This window comes from Rana temporaria, chromosome 5 (genome assembly GCF_905171775.1).
Source record: "Rana temporaria chromosome 5, aRanTem1.1, whole genome shotgun sequence".
Lineage (NCBI taxonomy): Eukaryota > Metazoa > Chordata > Amphibia > Anura > Ranidae > Rana > Rana temporaria.
Window position 1 is genome coordinate 232290968 of NC_053493.1, and position 18156 is coordinate 232309123.

Below are 18156 nucleotides of genomic sequence, written 5' to 3' on the forward strand. Positions count from 1 at the left end.
AAGCCCAGGTCTCTTTGATAGGGGCTTTCAGCTCGTCTGCATTGTTGGGTCTGGTGTCTCTCCTCTTCCTCTTGACAGTGGCTTACTGAAAGTATGTCCATGTACATAATACAGCATAGTATGCACTCAATACTTGGTCGGGGCTCCTTTTGCATGAATTGGAGCGTCAAATGTGGCGTTGCATGGAGGCTATCAGCTTGTGGCACTGCTGAGGTGTTAGGAATCCTAGGTTGCTTTGATAGCAGCTTTCAGCTCTTCTGCATTGTAGGGTCTGGTGTCTCATCTTTCTCTTGGCAATGCCCCATAGATTCTCTATGGCGTTTGGGTCAGGCGAGTTTGCTGACCATATCAAAATTAGTATATAAAAACATAAACAATCCAAAAACTGTATCAGTCAGATACTAAAAAACGATGCTAAATGTTGAGCAATAGTGGCATGTGGTCAACTTAAAAAAAAAAAGTCTTTAAGAACACTGATGAACGAATCAGTAGTTAAAGATAATGTCCACAGGTGAGCCTAGAGATAATTGCAGTTTGCACCTTCCACCGATCACTCAAATTCCACCACGTGATACACACTCCCCTCAGGGAGTTAAACTCACCAGAGCTAAAAAAAATAAACCAGCCTCTAAGAGAAGTGTTCTTCTGAATCATATACTGCAGTCACAACCGTTCCAGAAGAGATCAATGGATTATAAGGGCTCCAAAAAAGATCATATAACAAAAGAGAGCGCACATAGCGTAATCTTGTTTATTTAACTCACAAACCCCTCACATCAAATATCGCCTGATAAAATATACGTACAAAAACTTTAACAATCAATGGATCTTTGAAAGTAAAATCAGGTGCAATTTACCGTATTAGCCGTTTGGCTTGTGAATCTGTATGGCCAAGGAGCGATCGTAGTCACTTCCTTGTTCCAGATCCAACCGCGGTGATCCTCTGTCCTTGCTTTTTAATGTGGATGGAGGAATCGGTCTGTATGGCTGGCTAGCCTTAGTTTAAAAAAAAAAAAAAAAATTATGCAGCAACCATATCTGTGGTATAGTTGGCTGCAATATATAAAAATTTCTACCTGGGTTTGGATATTCTTTAAAAATTAATTTCTGTATTTTAGTATAAAAGTTGGGACTTGGGTGTTCTCAGAATGCTGCGTTTCAGCTATCAGTCGCTATTATAGAACAGGGTGGCTGATATCATTGTTTGGCAGGATGCGAACATAGACCTGGACAGAGGTTTTACCTCCTCTACATTTCTATGATAAACCTTCCAAACTTCATCTTGAACCCTAAAGTGGTTCTAAAGCCAGGATGTCTGATATCTTTTTACCTTAATGCATTCCTTTTAAGGTAAAAATTCCCCTAGTATTTGTATTGCCCCCTCACTCCCCTTTATACTTACCTCATTTGATCCAGCACTGTGACAGTCTCTTACCGCTCTCTCCTTTCTCCCTGAATTCAAGGACAGAGAGGCAGTAGTGATGGCCACTGGCTCCGGCTGCTGTCGTTCAACCCTGTGACAAGAGGACAGAAGCTGCGGATCGCGTGGTGTGCCGATCCGAACAGGGTGACCCGTTTAGATCACGGATCGGTGACGATCCTTTGCACCACTAGTCTTTTCAGACATTTATTTTATAAAAAAGAGAAACTTCCAGTATATGAAAAATTCAATAAAACGAATAAGAATACAGCATCTGACGAAACGATCATCAGGACGCTACACATACTGCGCATGTGCGATTTGATACAAACGGATTTGTACTTAATTTTTCCTTGCAAGGAATATTGCTGTATTCTTATACGTTTTATTGGAGCTTTTATATACTGGAAGTTTCTCTTTTTTTATAAAATAATCGTCTGAAAAGAATTTCTGCACTATTGGAGTTTTTTTGTCTTTTTTTAATACATCATCACTCCATCCTGTTTACGCCGTCAGGCCCCTATCTGATGTCTGTGGATATCCCCGGAGAGGAACACTAGAGCAACTCCTGTCAGCGGACTTCTGATTCCTCTTAAGCCTTTTCTGACCCCCCCTGAGTAAGGCTTTCTGGTAAGCCTTTATATATGTGGTGACGGGTATCACAGCTGTCGAGCACTTTATTTTACATCCTACACTGGATTTCATTCGATCAAGGACTCTTAGGCCTTGTACACACGGTCGGTCAAAACCGATGGAAACGGACTGAAGGTCCGTTTCATCGGTCCAAACCGATGGTGTGTGGGCCCCATCGGTCCGTTATCCTTCGGTCGAAAAATGTAGAACTTGCTTTAAAATTCAACCGATGGACGCCTAAACGATCGTTCAAAACCGACGGTTAGTATGCAAAAGTTTGGTTAACCTCCCTAGCGGTATGATTCTTTCAGAAAAAAGGTGCTGAAAGCGGTACCATTATTTGCAAGGAAATTTGGCGTTTTATACTGTAATTGTAATTCTTAGGAATAACTCACTTAAATCTGACCAAACAAGAGTCTTGTAGGCATCCCGGGTATGACATTTTTTAAAAAACAAAATTATAAATTATAATATAATAAATAATTATAAATATTTATAACAAATAATAATATAATTATAATAAAAATTATTCAATAATGTAATCAACTCAAAATCACTGAAATTTGCTCAGTTGCAGAATTATCGCTGTCATTACTTTTATTAATTTATTATCGCTGTTTTCTAGCTGGTCTAAAACCATTTTTGACATAAAGGGACACTTTTGGTTGCTATGGACAATCTACAGTTTTCAGGCAGAATATATACTGTATGTAATATATACTGTATGTAATGTGTTTGTTTAAGTTTTTGAATTTGGCGCCGTTCTCCGCTCCTGTGCGTCGTAACGTCGCAGGGAACGGAGATCGGCGGCACACAGAGGCACTGTGTGAATCGAGCGAGGTCCCTCTCGCTCACACAGCGCGGTGGCATCGCTGGATCCAGGGACAAGGTAAGTAACTTTGCTGCTGCAGCGAGGCAAGCCCGAGTCTGACTCGGGGTTACCGCTTTTGGTATAAAAATCTCACCCCGAGTCAGACTCGGGAATACCGCTAGGAGGGTTAAAAGCCCTCGCATGCTCAGAATCAAGTCGATGCATGCTTGGAAGCATTGAACTTCATTTTTCTCAGCATGTCGTTGTGTTTTACGTCACCGCGTTGGACTTGATCGTTTTTTTAACTGATGGTGTGTAGGCACATCAGACCATCAGTTTCGGACCGTTCTCATCGGATGGACTGATCGTGTGTACAGGGCTTTATTTGTATTTTACTGCAAATTTTTGTTGAGTTCAATCCATTTTGTGTGTTTTTTTTTTTTATTTATTTTTTATTTGTATGTGATTTTTTTTTTTTGCGTCATTGCACAGAATCGCACGGTATTACTATACTTTTGTGGATTTTTTTTTCTCTGCATTTTTTTTTAGTTTTCACCATTTATTTGTATCCATACTTGTTTAATATTTAAATTTCAGCAAAATTATTTTATTGTCTGCACATATTGACATTTATGCGCAAGTGTACTTTATTTTAACCTTCGTATTGCATTTTATTACCTTTATCATAAAAGGTTCATTGTATTATTTGCACAGAATGACATTTATGCACAGATTCACTTTGTTTCATATCTAGCGCTGCACTTTATTATTTTTATTACTCTGTGCCCAATATCTGGGTTATGGTGTTCAGCTGCTGATCATATATTTCATTATTACTTTGTATCACTGTTAAATATTGATTGTTGATATCACTATTTTACTACTGAGCGCATATATTTACCTTTTTACTCTTAGTAAGAATAACATCTTTGCTATTTAAAAAAAACAATCCTTCCTTTAAAATTGCTTTAAGGGCTCATTCACATGGGCAGATAAAAATGCTGTGTTTCGATAAAATGAAAAGTTGATTTTTAGGTAGGTGTACACAGGCTCTATCACTGGAGTCTTACTCCTGCTGCATTTTATATGATGATAAACGATGATTAGTGATTAGTCCACTGGTAGTAAATTATACCCTCTCATAATGACCACAAGGGTTGGATAGACCTGGGAACAGAGAAGGATAGATTTTACAATAAAAGCATCTAAGAGACACATGTATAGTAAATAGCCATTGGATAAATGCTACCTCTTCCCCCTCCACAGCATCCACCCAGAGCTGAAATGTTAGTTTTGTGTGTCCATGCATGTTAAGAAACGAATACAGTTTTTAAAACACAAAATAAATACAGTAAAACCTTAAATTACGGGCATTATTAGTTCCAGAAACATGCTTATAATCCAAAGCATATTGTATATCAAAGAAAATTTTCCCATAAGAAATAATTGGAAACTCAAATGATTTTTTTCACAACTATTTATTCATAAGTCCTTCAGTTTATAGTCCATATAAAAAGATTATAGCCATGTGATAGGTTGTGTAACCATAAAATGTCCATCCACAAATGGAAGCCTCTGCAAGGGAATTAGAAGCAAAATACAGCAGGAGCTACAGTGTATAATAGAGAAGAGAGGCGCCTCTAAGTGTAGCAATATGGTTACATTTATTGAAGGTACAACATTTAGCAACTCACATGGTTGATGATTAAAAGAGGCACATGGAACGGGCATTCGGGGTAAAGCTGTCCACATAGACCAGTGGTTCTCAACCTTATTAGTGCCGTGACCCCTTGATTCAATTTTCCAAGTTGTGGGGACCCCTAGCAGCAAAATCATTTTCGTAGCATGGGTTGTCGGCATCCAAGGCAAGACAAGTAATTTGCGCCCCTAACCCACGGACATTTAGTGCTCCCCAAGTCCCTTCCACTAGAATAGTATTAAAACCCATTATGGTACATTTTAGGATGTACCACCCTTTCTTTGATTGATTGATTTAATGGATTTATAATGCGCCAAATACTGGCCCATCAAGGCAGTGTCTAAGCCTTTGTGTTCTCCATTCTTTCCCTTTTATCTCTCTATCCTAATTTCTTGTTTTCCCCCCCCCCCCCATCCCTCCCTCTCTCTCTCTCTTGTTGTCTTTCTTGTTTTATTATTCTTTCTCTCCATTTTTCTTTTTTCCTTCCCCTCTTTTCCTCTCTCTTCCAGGTATTCTCTATTTGTATTCCTTCTTCTTGGTAAGAATGGGATGAATGGCAATGCTAGGGGGAGTTCTGATCAGCCAACTTGGGTGCTCTTGATCAAGGTCATCTGCTGATCTGAGTACTGTAGTGGGGACTTTTAATGGAAACTATAATAACAGGTAGTGTTACTCACTAAGTCTCTAAATTTGTGGTGTCTCGTAGCAGTGAAACCTATGCCGAAATCAGGAGATAGGGTCTCCTCCAGCCCCTCCCACTTCACATTCCTCACCAGTCAGCTGACCTCTAGTCTCTGCCCTTCAGCCATGCCACAAACTGAATGGGCGGCTGTGAAGTGGCTGAGTGGGTGGCCGCGGGCTCCAGGAGAAGCCTGGCTGGGCGGCCACAGGCTCCATGGGCAGCCCTACTGGGCTGCCACAAAAAGGATGGGAGACCAGTGCAGGCTTCAGGAACAGCCCAGGATTCGGTTACCCCTGGCAAATCATAATTCGACCCCCAAGGGGGTCCCAACCCCCAGGTTGAGAACCACTGACATAGACCATCCTCTGCAGCCAGCTCTCACCGCTGTCAGTCTGCAATCGTGACCGAGAAGACTACCCTGCAGTAGAGCGATCTGAAAGCGAGGCTTGGGGAGCTCATCATGGTCTATGTCAGGGGTTTCCAAACTATGGCCCTCCAGTTGTTCGGGAACTACCTTTCCCAGCCGTAGTTTGGAGATCCCTGGTCTATGTGGACAGCTTTACCCCGGATCCCTGCATACTTGGATGTGCCTGTTTTCATCATCAACCACATGAGTTGCTAAATGTTGTACCTTCTCTTTTATACGCAGTGACATGATGCTTCTCTTATATCAAGACATCGCTTGTATATCAAGTCAAAATTCATTAAAAAAATGTAGCTTGTCTTGCAAAACGCTCTCAAACCAAGGTTTTACTGTAACTTTATTTTTCTTGCCAGTGTTCTTTTTTTTCCTTTTTTTGTTTATTTTTTTTGTTTATTTTCATTGTGATTTCATTCTTAAGAATACTGACCAGCAAAGAGACAACAGCAGCAGGCAGCAATATGTGAAGCTTATTTCTGTCAGTTGCTTCAGGGGACAGATTTGGCTTTGACAAACAAGTGCTACTTTTCTCACAGACAGTTATATTGATCTAATTTGAATCATGCTAGTTATACAGCAACCTGTAGCCAGAAGACAGAAAAGGTCAGATTTTAAAACATTGGCCTACAAATATGTTTTCTATTTTATAAATTCAGGGTCACCAGCACAGATGATTACTTTCTAAGTGATGGTCTTTACGTTCCTGAAGAACAGCTTGAAAACCCCAAGCCTCTTCACTTGGATGTCATCTTGTTGAACCCTGTGAAGGAACCAAACTGTGAAGATGCAGAAAAAGGTGAATCTGCTGCTAAAAAACTAAAGCTTGCGGAAAATGATGAATCAGCAGGTGGTCCTGCCTATGCATTTCAATGTGCTTCTTCGCAGGGAGCCTCCTTTGCTTTGTGTGATGGAGCAGAAGGCTGTTTGAGAAAGGGCTCTTCCTCTGACAGTATGGAAACAAGTGGCGATATCAACACCATATCTTCACATAATGCCAAACTTGCAAGAAGTATTATGGAAATTCTGGAGAAAGAAGATGCTTATGCCCTGGATATAGATTTAGATTTCTTTTCCGTCAAGAATCCTTTTAAGGAAATGTATACTCAGGTATGTGTATCCCAGTAGAAACTAACATGAGTAGTTTTCTTCAAACTTTTCACTTTCTATGCCATCACTAGTGTTCATAATGGATTGTTCTTTCATAAATTGACCTTCTTGTAAAATACAGATCACCTATTTATAGTGACATTTTCCATATCTCTGGCATAGAGTTCAGAAAACCACTTAGTGTCATGCAGATCCCAGTGCATGAATCTATGGGGGTTGATTTACTAAACTGAAAAGTGCAAAGGTTAGAAGCTGATTGGCTACCATGCACAGCTGCACCAGATTTTGCAATCTTAAAGGGGTTTTAAACTCTCCTGTTTTTTTACCTTAATGCATACCATGCATTACGGTGAAAAAACATCTGACTTTTACCAGCCCCCCCCCCCCCCCCCCTGTTTTACTTACCTGAGCCCTGGAAAGGCCTGTGGTTCTTGGCTCTTCATTGGATTGATTTATAGCAGTGCATCCATTGGCTCTCACTGCTGTCAATCAAATCCACTGGTGCCGAGGCAGCTATGGACGCTGAATGCAGGACTCGGAAGCACACATGCAAGGTAACCCCCTTGGAGTGTTTCCCAGATGGGGTTATCTGATGCGGGGAGGAGCCAAGAGAGCCGCCTTGGGACCACAGATAACGGCGTTCGGGGCCACACTGTGCAAAATGAGCTGCACAGTGGAGGCAAGTATGACATGTTTGTTGTTTAAAAAAAAAAAAAAACGAACATATAGTGTCACTTTAAGTTTAAGTATGTTTTTTTCCCCCGCCTCCTCTAACACTGAAAACCGAACGATTGAAAACCGCTGATCGCTAGTTTCTCACAGCTCTCTGCTCTGCCCCCTCCTCGCTCACTGGAGAGCTGGGCTGTGGAGGGGGTGGGAGCGGCCGGCTCAGACTCTTAGTGGCTCGCTTACACTATTTTGGGACCATTGACATTATTACAGCGATCAGTGCTAGAAATATGCACTGATTATTGCAAAGGTGTCACTGGCAGGGAAGGAGTTAACACTAGGGGCTATCAAGGGGTTAACTGTGTATCCTAGGGATTGATTCTAACTGGGGTGGAGGGGACTGACTTGATGAGTTGACCGATTGGGGTTCCTATATACAGGAAACACACAATCGGTTCTTGTCTTCCCTGACAGATCATGGATCTGTGTGTTTACGCATACAGATCCACGTCCCTGCTCTGTGACGAGCAATCGTAGGTGCCCGACGGACATCGTGGCCGCCGGGCACGCGCAACGGCTCTCGAGTGACGTGGCGCACGTGTGCCCCCTATGCGCCCTAAGGATGTTATACAATCACAGCATACACTTTCATGTTATAACATTGCAATAGCAATACTAATAATAGTTATTTTTGACAATTCACTATAAGTTTACTTTTCATTTGTGAGTTCTTCCTGTCTGTTGGTCATCTCTTTCTACAACTCTGTGGTTTCCCTGCATGCTTTGCAGCTTCTCCTGTTTACTTTTAATTTCGAAGGGCTTCTTCTGCCATGCTACCTTGCTACCTGTGAGCAGTGATTTCTGTACTGACTTCACCTCCTAAAACTCCTCTTGTTGGCACCTCCAAAGTCCTTGCACTACATAGCTGATGGTAGAGCTAAATTACATTGTACAATCGGATTGCATAATGTATGGCCACCTTAAAGCGGAGGTTCCGCCAATTTTTTATTTTTATTTTTCAAAGCCAGCAGCTACAAATACTGTAGCTGCTGACTTTTAAAATCAGGACACTTACCTGTCCAGCGCGCCCCCAATGTCGGTAGCCGAGGACAAGCAATCGCTCGTCCCTCAGCTGCACCCGCCGCCATCCTCGGTGTGGGAATCGGGAAGTGAAGTGTTGCGGCTTCACTGCCCAGTTCCCTACCGCGCATGCACGAGTAGAGCAGCGTGCCGTCACTTGCCCCCGCTCTCTCCTTGGAACAGTGTGTTTCCCAGAAGACAGCGAGGGGTGCGGGTAGGGGCAGTAGTGTATTCCCGGAAGTGGGTGCAAATACCTGTCTAACAATATACAGCGGGAAAAATAAGTATTGAACATGTCACCATTTTTCTAGTTAAATCTATTTCTAAAGGTGCTATTAATATAACATTTTCACTACATGTAAGTAACAACCCATGCAATCCATACATACAAAGAAACCAAAACAAATGCATTCAGAAATTACATTATGTGTAATGAAATGAAATGATACAGGGAAAAGGTATTGAACAACTGATAACTGAAATGTAATTATTACTTTGTACAAAATGTTTTTCTTTTCATCCATGGACGGACACAGCCTCCACAAGTCTTGACATATGGGTTATGTTCCTGTTCATAGGAGAGGACTAGGCAGAACATGTTAGATATTAAAATACATGTTACTTTAAGAGAGTTGAACAGCCCCGCCCAGGGCGTGGTCCCTTCGGACATAACCCTCCGCCCTGCAGCATGCAGCCTCAGTTTTTTTCTGCCTAGCAGAAGAGAAGGACGTGGCTCCCTTTGGGCCCAGTGCCCTGAAGACATTTTTTGTTTTATTTTTGAGAATCTTCTATTAACTGCCGGCTGGGTGACAGGCTGGATATGTAGATCCTTTTAGTCTCCTAAGTCCGGCCAGCAAGCGTGGGCAGACCTTAGCTACGTGCTGGGTCGACCACGACATACCCCATGACTCCAGGGGTGGCCGGTGGGCTTTTTGCTCCAGGGTCCACATATGACTGGGCTGTTTTGTTTTCTCACTCACAGTGGACCGGACCGACAGCTACTCCAACTTGGTTGTAGGCCTGTCAGGAACGCACCAGCGGGTCCTAGCATGGACGGGTAAGTACAGTTCCTCCTGCCTCTGCAGGTTGGAACAGCTGGGCATTCCTGGGATTAGGGGGTTCTCCTATCCTCCCTTTCCCTGCTCTCTGTCACGTTTCACTTTCTGCTCCAAAGGGCTCGCTGCGACCGCAGTGGACCTGTGGGGGAACTCCGGGTCCCAGTGGGGGACTGTAGGGTGTCTGGGCCCACAGATCAAGCATTCAAAAAAGCTCTGGGAGATTTACCCTTCAAAGGTGGGAGACTTTTTGGTACCTCGCTGGAGGTAAGAGCACTCTCCTCCTCAGTCCACCAAGGGGAAGGAGCTGCGCCGTAAGCGGGGTCTTTCCTTTCCCACGCAGAAGTGGTATTTTCGTCAGTCAGGGCACACGGGTAGAACCTCCCAGGCTGACAAAGGCTCGTCGCGGGAACAGAAGCATCCCTGGGTGCATAAAGTTTTGCCCCCGCCCGACTCAGGGGTGGGGGGACGGCTTTGCAGGTTCACAGCTCGGTGGACCTCCCTGCTCTCCGACCAGTGGGGTCTGTGAGATGGTCACTTCGGGGTACAAGATGGAGTTTCTTTCCTGTCCACCGAACACATCCTTTCCCTCAAATCTCCCTGTCCTGGCTCGTCGGTCTGCCCTATTGGGGGCAGTGCAAGACTTGCTAAGTTGCGGGGTAATTTTACCTGTTTTGCAGGACTAGAGGTTTCAGGGATTTTATTTGAATCTGTTTGTGGTCACGAAGGACAGAGTCCGTCCAATCTTGGACCTCAAAGCCCTGAATGCCTTTGTGAAAGTACGGAAGTTCCGTATGGAATCAATTCGGTCGGTGGTGGGGGACTTTCTGGCGTTCTTGGACATCAAGGACGCATACTTGCATGTCCCAGTCTGCGTTTTGCGATCGGCAAAGACCACTATCAGTTTTTGGCTCTTCCCTTTGGCCTAGCGTCAGCACCAAGAGTCTTCACCGAGGTGCTCGCCCCGATTCTAGCTTTGCTGAGACAGCGAGGCATTTCCATCGTGGGCTACTTAGACAATCTTCTTCTGAGAGCAGCTTCAGGCTCAGAATTGGAGGTAGATGTGTATATAGCCAGCCAGACCCTCCAAGAATTGGGTTGGGTGTTAAACATCCAGATGTCTGATGGCTGATGTAGTACCGACTCAGCATTTGGAATACCTGGGGGTGATTCTGGACTCCCGCGGAGGTGAGGGTCTTCCTTCCCTTGGAGAAGTTACAGACTCTCCAGTCTGCGGTGAGGCTGTTGACATCCTGAAAATGGTCGTCCCTCCGTTTTTGCATGCGAGTCCTGGGCCTCATGGTAGCCTCCTTTTGAGGCGGTAACGTATGCCCAATTCCATACTCAAGTATTGCAGAGGGAGATCCCTTCCAAATGAAACAAATCCCCATGGTCTCTGGATCATCAGATTCAGGTAAGTCGCCTAGTCAGGGCCTCCCTGACTTGGTGGCTAATATCCCCCGCACTTCAGTCCGGGAAGTCGTTTCTCCCCTTCCAGTGCACAGTGATTACGACGGCCAGGTTGGGGGGGGGGTCAAGTCGGCCCAGGGTCGCTGGACTCTGGAAGAATCTCGTCTGCCGATCAATGTCCTGGAACTTCGGGCGACCTTTCTGTGCCTCTCCTCGTGATCGACGAGGTTGCAAGGTCACCCAATCAGGATCCAGTCAGGCAACGCAATGGCGGTGACTTATGTCAATCATCAGGGGGGAACACGGAGCTCAGCTGCAGCGTCCGAGGTCGCTCACATCCCGTGGTGGGTGGAAAGAAGCGTGCCGGCTGTCTACATTCCAGGCATAGAAAACTGCCAGGCAGACTACCTAAGTCGCCAGATGCTGAACCAGGGGGAATGGTCATTGCATCCAGAGGTGTTTCAACTCCTTTGCAGGAGGTGGGGCACACCGGATGTGGATCTCCTGGCTTCTCGCCTCAACTGCAAGGTGTCGAGGTTCGTGGCCAGGTCCAGAGATCCCTGGGCAGACACGTTGGTGGCCCCGTGGGGTCAGTATCGGCTACTTTTTGCCTTTCCCCCCACTGAAGTTGCTTCCTCGTCTGCTCCGCAGAGTGGAGACCGAGGGGATCCCAATGATTCGAATCGCTCCAGATTGGGCCCCGACATCCTTTGGTATGCCAATCTTGTGCGCCTTGTGGCGGCTACACCCTGGCGGCTGCCAATGCGGGAGGACCTTCTGTCTCAAGGTTCCATACTTCATTCTGCAATACAGTCGCTGGCTTTAACGGCATGGCTATTGAAAGCCAGGTGCTGAGGGACCGAGGTCTTAACAACTCTGTCATCTCAACTATGTTGAGGGCAGGGTAGTCTTCCTTTAGGAAGATCTACCATCGCACCTGGAAGGCCTACATCTCTATGTGCAAAGAGATGGGGTGGCATCCACGGATGTATTCGGTGTCCATGGTCCTGCTGTTTTTACAGCGTGGAGTGGATCAGAAACGTGCCCTAAGACACATTCACTCAATGAAAACAGCTAACCCAGATCTGCCTCTAGGCAGGCACATTTTGTGGCACCATGGAGGCAAGTTCTCGGGAGCTAATTTTCTTATTCTGGACATAATCCACCCAAACGCCAGGGGTGGCGACTGGAACAAAATATTACTTCAACATGAAACCCGTTGGATCGCTAACCTTGGTGCGAATATCCCCCCAGGTCTTAATGATCTGATTAGCTTCAGACCGTTCCTGGAGGGTTTTGCATCCGGTGGCTGTGAAAAAGATTAAGATCTCCTGATCCTTGACAGTACCTAGGTATCTTTTCATTTTGTCCATATTATGGGCGTTCGTTTTTGGATTTTTTAGATGTTGTGATTTTACATGCCTTGTTCAATCATGTTTAGGGGTGCTTACTGGTGTTCACTGCTCATGTGTTGTCATTTTGGGACCTTGTCGCTGCTCACGCTAAGTGTCCCCTCCATTTGTTGCTGTTTATTTCATGTGAATTGTCTCTTTTAATTGTGGGTACACAAGTCCATCGGACTAAAGTCCAAAGTACAAACACGCATGCTCAGAACCAATGCTAAAGATCAGACAACAATAGCAGAAGTTGCCCAAAGGGTGTTGCTAAAGAGCAGAAAAAACACGTAATATGTCTATTACGTCAATATGTTTGTGTTTGGAGGCTTGAAAAAGTCCTGCCGTCTATATGCATATCAAGTTCCTAGGCCAACGCCCATTCGAAGCAAAATCCATGGAAAAGTCAGTTGGAAGTCCGATCGTGTGTAGGAGGCTTAAAGCTCCATTCACACCTAGGCAATTTGAATCGCGGGCAGAATCTCTGTGGTTCTGCCTGTGATTCCACATTTGCGTCAAAACGCAGGATGCGTTTACGGTGCCATTATTCCTTAATTGTACCTCAAACAGTGCAATTGTGGGAAGCATGTTGCCTAAATAAGTTACTGCAGTTTGCTGAGATTCTGGAATCGTGTGCAGAATCGTGGCAATTCAAACAGTCTTGGAGTGAATGGAGCATGTGAATGGAAATGTTGTGAAGCAACAAGCTTCAACATGCTTTTTCTTCAGCAATGTAGTCTTGCGTGGTGATCGTGCATACAGGCCATGGCAGTTGAGTGCATTCCTTATTGTTTTCTTTGATACAATTGTAGCTGCTAATTTCAGGTCTTTTTTATCTGAAGCTCTCCACAAGTGGTCCTTGGCTCTTGAACAAATCTTCTGATAATTCTTTTCACTCCTTTGTCAGAAATCTTGCAAGGAGCACCTGGTTCTAGTCAGTGTATGGTAAAATTATGTTATTTCTACTTCTGGATTATGGGCTCACTGGAACATTCAGAAGTTTAGAAATCCTTCTGTAACCAATGCCATTAATGTGTTTTGCAACAATAAAGTTGCAAAAGCCTTGCAAGAGTTCTATGTTTACCCATCATGAAATGTTTCTTGTGTGACACCTTTTTTATAGGCCATCAGTTAAGACTGGCCAACTGTGATATTATTTGCACTGACAAGGGGCAGGAATGCTTTCTAATTACTGATAGATTTCAGCTGTGTCTTGGCTTTCCATGCCTTTTTACTAGGGGTGCACCGAAATGGAAATTTCAGAACCGAAACAAAACCGAAATTAAAAAAAAATTCAGACCAAAACCGAAAATGAATTTTCTTTTATTTTCCCCCTATTTCAATTTTTTTTTTTCAAATTTTATGTATTACATGAGACACAAATAGTATATAATATATTTACATAGCACATCAGGGCATCAGGGCACATAGCACATCAGGGCATGGGGCACATAGTACATCAGGGCATGGGGCACATAGCACATCAGGGCACATAGCACATCAGGGCATGGGGCACATAGCACATCAGGGCACATAGTACATCAGGGCATGGGGCACGTAGCACATCAGGGCATATCAGGGCACATTGCACATCAGGGCACATAGTACATCAGGGCATGGGGCACGTAGCATATCAGGGCACATTGCACATCAGGGCATGGGGCACATCAGGGCATATAGCACAGGGCATATAGCACATCAGGGCACATAGCACATCAGGGCATGGGGCACATAGCACATCAGGGCATGGGGCACATAGCACATCAGGGCATGGGGCACATAGCACATCAGGGCACATAGTACATCAGGGCATGGGGCACATAGCACATCGGGGCATGGGGCACATAGCACATCAGGGCACATAGCACATCAGGGCATGGGGCACATAGCACATCATGGCATGGGCACATCAGGGAACATAGCACATCAGGGAATGGGGCACATCAGGGCAGGGCACACAGGACATGGGGCACATAGCACATCAGGACATGGGACACATCAGGGCATGGGGCATGATACATCATATACTGTGCTGCAGTCAGATGGCTGCATAACATTCAACAATAGTTTCTTATTTTTGAAAGATGTTGGCAATGGTGGCACTTCGAATCGTTCTTCTTGTTCCTCCTCGGCGGCGCTGGCTCCACCTCCTCTTGGAACTTGCACACACAGCAGCTCTCCTCGTGCTTGTCTCCTCCCATGTCTCTCCTCCCATGTAACCAGGCCAGGCAGCTTGCTCGCTCTCCTCCGCTCCTCCTCCCATCCCCTCCCGCCTTTGGCCATGACACACGTCATGCTGCTAGGAGGGGGGCAGGGCGGCTGTAAACATAGGAGGACCCGGAGGGAAGTGTCGTGGACGCAGCGCAGCGCAGCAACAGGAAGTGAGCCGTACAAACGGCAACTAAGTCCGGCTCTGGAGGTGGGTCATTATCGGCCAGTACTTTTGTTGTTTCGGCATGCCCCTAAAAATGCGATTTTTGGCCGATATGTATCGGCACCGATATATCGGTGCACCCCTACTTTTTACATCTCCACTTCTTCTTGTGTTCAATATTTATTTTCATGTGTCATTCCTGATTTTTAAACATGATATAATTTCTGAACTTATTTGTTTTGGTTTCTTGGAAAATATGGATTGCATGGGTTGTTACAGACGTGTTGAAAATGTCATGTCAATAGCACCTTTTAGAAATATATTTACTAGGAAAAATGGTGACGTGTTCAATACTTATTTTTCCTGTTGCATATGTGAGCAAGGACTTGGTGGCAGGAGCAGAGCGTCTGATGTTATTTTAAGGGAAAGCTGCAAATTTAAAAAAGTGCAACTTAAAAAAAATAACCTAGATCCTCCTACAGCTTTCTCCCCAGTATGCATTTGCTTTCCCCTCTACACGTTTCCATGTAAAGCTAGCTGAAGTTCAATGGCCAACTACCCATATCTAGCAGATGTGTATATCGTTATGAACAGCAAAATCAGTTGCAGATCTGGCTACCTGTAGTCAAGGATAAAGCCTTAGCTATCCCAGCCTGCTCAAGTTCAAGGCCTTGTGCAAGCATTACATTTTGTGAATGGGCACTATTACAGGTACCTCCAATATTCAATATATGCCATTTGTAATCTTAATTTTGGCCAATCACTATGATGCATTGTTAACCAATAACATGTTGTCTGAGATGGGAAAATGGTTTCTATTTGCCTAATTTTAGAGGTCCTGGCACCCTTTACAAGAGATAGAAGCAGATGTGCAAGCATTGTTTTTCACCTTCCAATTTATGGCACTTCAGCAAATGGACTATATTATATCATATTATCATCTGTTTTTGTGATCTGTGTTCTATAGTTTTGCCTCATGGTCCTCTTCTGTTTCCTACTTCTAGGATGAGTACAACATCTTGCAGGAACTGTACAGCTTTAAAAAGCCAAGTTCTGATTCAGTAGAGGTAATGTAGCGTCACTTAGTGTGTCAGCAATATTTGCTGCATGGAAAACAGATTGTAGAACTTTTCCTTTGGACCAAAAGAAGTGTTCAATTATTTATATATATATATATATATATATATATATATATATATATATATATATATATATATATATATATATATATATATATATATATATATATATTGCATATGAAAGAGCCACCATACCTCCCAACTTTTGAACTTGACAAAAAGGAACAATTTAGAAAGTAGTGAAATGCATGTGGCCAGTGGAAAGTCGACGTGGCCCCCCGGTGTGGTTTAAACGATACATTGAAACTCCCAAAGGCTCTCACAGAAAATACAGTAAAAACACACTGCAAACAAATTGAGCATAAAATATTTAGAAAACATTATTTCACATTGACCTTTCTGCTGAGTACTGTGAGACCTATTGAGCTTACTCACTGCGTATCCAGCACACATATGCCACTGTCTTTTTACTAAAAAAAAAGTGCCTTAACCCTTCTCTTGTGTTAGGGTCAGAACTGACCTGTTTTCAGGTTTTGAATGTCTATAAGTATCACATAAATTTGTTTATTGCATCAAGATTTTTTTACTTTGTCAGGAACCTCTATTTAAACAATGTAATAGAAAAAGAATCCTTTTTACTAAATTATAAAATACTGTGGTGAAAATTAAGACGTTTATGGTGTTAGGGTCAATTCTGACCCAGTTATAATATAGGATTGTAGGACACCAAGTGCCAAAACTGAAATCACAAACACTCTCTCTGCTTAGTAACACTGACAGCCAATCACCTCTCAACCCTGTGAGCTGTAGTTAGGGAGGGGCCTATCTCTTTGCCTGCTTGTCTGCTTCTCTAAATAAAGTAAAGAAACATAGGACCAATACATTTCAGAGTTGCTGACTTGCATTTACCATTTTTTAAATTTGAAAATGAGAGGTATGCTATCAAAAGAAAAGGTCTAAGGGGTCACACCAAAAATATTAAAACCAATCTTTTCAAGGATAAAGAAGCCTAACAAGGTAACCAAGAGGTAAGAAACAAATTGGATGATAAATAATTGTTCAGAGGGTATTTTATGGCTGATTTAAGACACGGGTCAAAACCGACCCGTTAACATCATGGATAGTAACAGAAAGCTAACATAAGAGGAGGGTTAAGAGCTGTGTCTATCAGACACGTACAAACCTCAGCACACTTGTTTTCAAAAAATGAAATCCTTCCATTGTATATGCTTTTCTGCCCACAACCTACAGTACCTTGAACAACTTCAAGGGTGTATATTGTTCTTAGAGTGCAGTGGCCTGGAGTATGTCATATAAAACCTATCCTACAAAGTGCAGTGATCAGGAATGTGTCATATAAAGCCTATCCTACAAAGTGCAGTGATTAGGATTATGTCATATAAAGCTGATCATACAAATTGCGTTATATTAAAAGTGAAAAAAATAAGGAAAAAATTGGTTTTACAGGTCAAATCCATAGACAAAGAGCGCTAGCCAAAAAACGAATATTAATACACAGTAAATGCTGTCAGGGACCTTAATAAATAAACAAATATGTGCAAGTAAAGTCCAGTGATAATGAATTGGATGATCTCCTCGTTCAGATATAAACAAGCTCTTTGTAGAAATGTCCTACAATAGTGAACAAATGTTGATAGTGCTCACAAACAATTCATAGAAAAGGTGAAAGATCCCTACTCACCGAATGTAGTTGATCCTCATTACCTTATGATAAGAGGGGTCAAATGTGCTGTGCGGTCTTAAAGGGGTTGTAAAGGATTTTTTTCCCCCTAAATAGCTTCCTTTACATTAGTGCAGTCCTCCTTCACTTACCTCATCCTTCTATTTTGCTTTTAAATGTCCTTATTTCTTCTGAGAAATCCTCACTTCCTGTTCTTCTGTCTGTAACTACACACAGTAATGCAAGGCTTTCTCCCTGGTGTGGAGTGTCGTGCTCGCCCCCTCCCTTGGACTACAGGAGAGTCAGGATGCCCACTAACACACAGTTCCTTTGTCTATCTGCAACGTAGAGAGCGTCCTGACTCTCCAGTAGTCCAAGGGAGGGGGCGAGCACGACACTCCACACCAGGGAGAAAGCCTCACATTACTGTGTGGAGTTACAGACAGAAGAACAGGAAGTGAGGATTTCTCAGAAGAAATAAAGACATTTAAAAGCAAAATGGAAGGACGAGGTAAGTTAAGGAGGACTGCACTAAGGTAAAGGAAGCTATTTAGAAGAAAAAAAAAATCCTTTACAACCCCTTTAATGACCAGAGTTTCCTGCAACTTCTCGTCATTAAGACCACACAGCGTATTTGACCT

At 43.5% G+C, this 18156-nt stretch overlaps 1 protein-coding gene across 2 annotated transcripts in view; it reads left to right on the forward strand.

Annotated features, from left to right (window-relative positions):
- Nucleotides 1–18156, forward strand: part of C5H5orf22 (chromosome 5 C5orf22 homolog) — a 108221-nt gene that overhangs the window by 39216 nt on the left and 50849 nt on the right. For both annotated transcript variants that reach the window (XM_040353577.1, XM_040353576.1), the window contains exons 4-5: nucleotides 6323–6773; nucleotides 15760–15822. In XM_040353577.1, the coding sequence (XP_040209511.1) occupies nucleotides 6323–6773; nucleotides 15760–15822 (514 nt within the window). The remainder of the gene's footprint in view (nucleotides 1–6322; nucleotides 6774–15759; nucleotides 15823–18156) is intronic.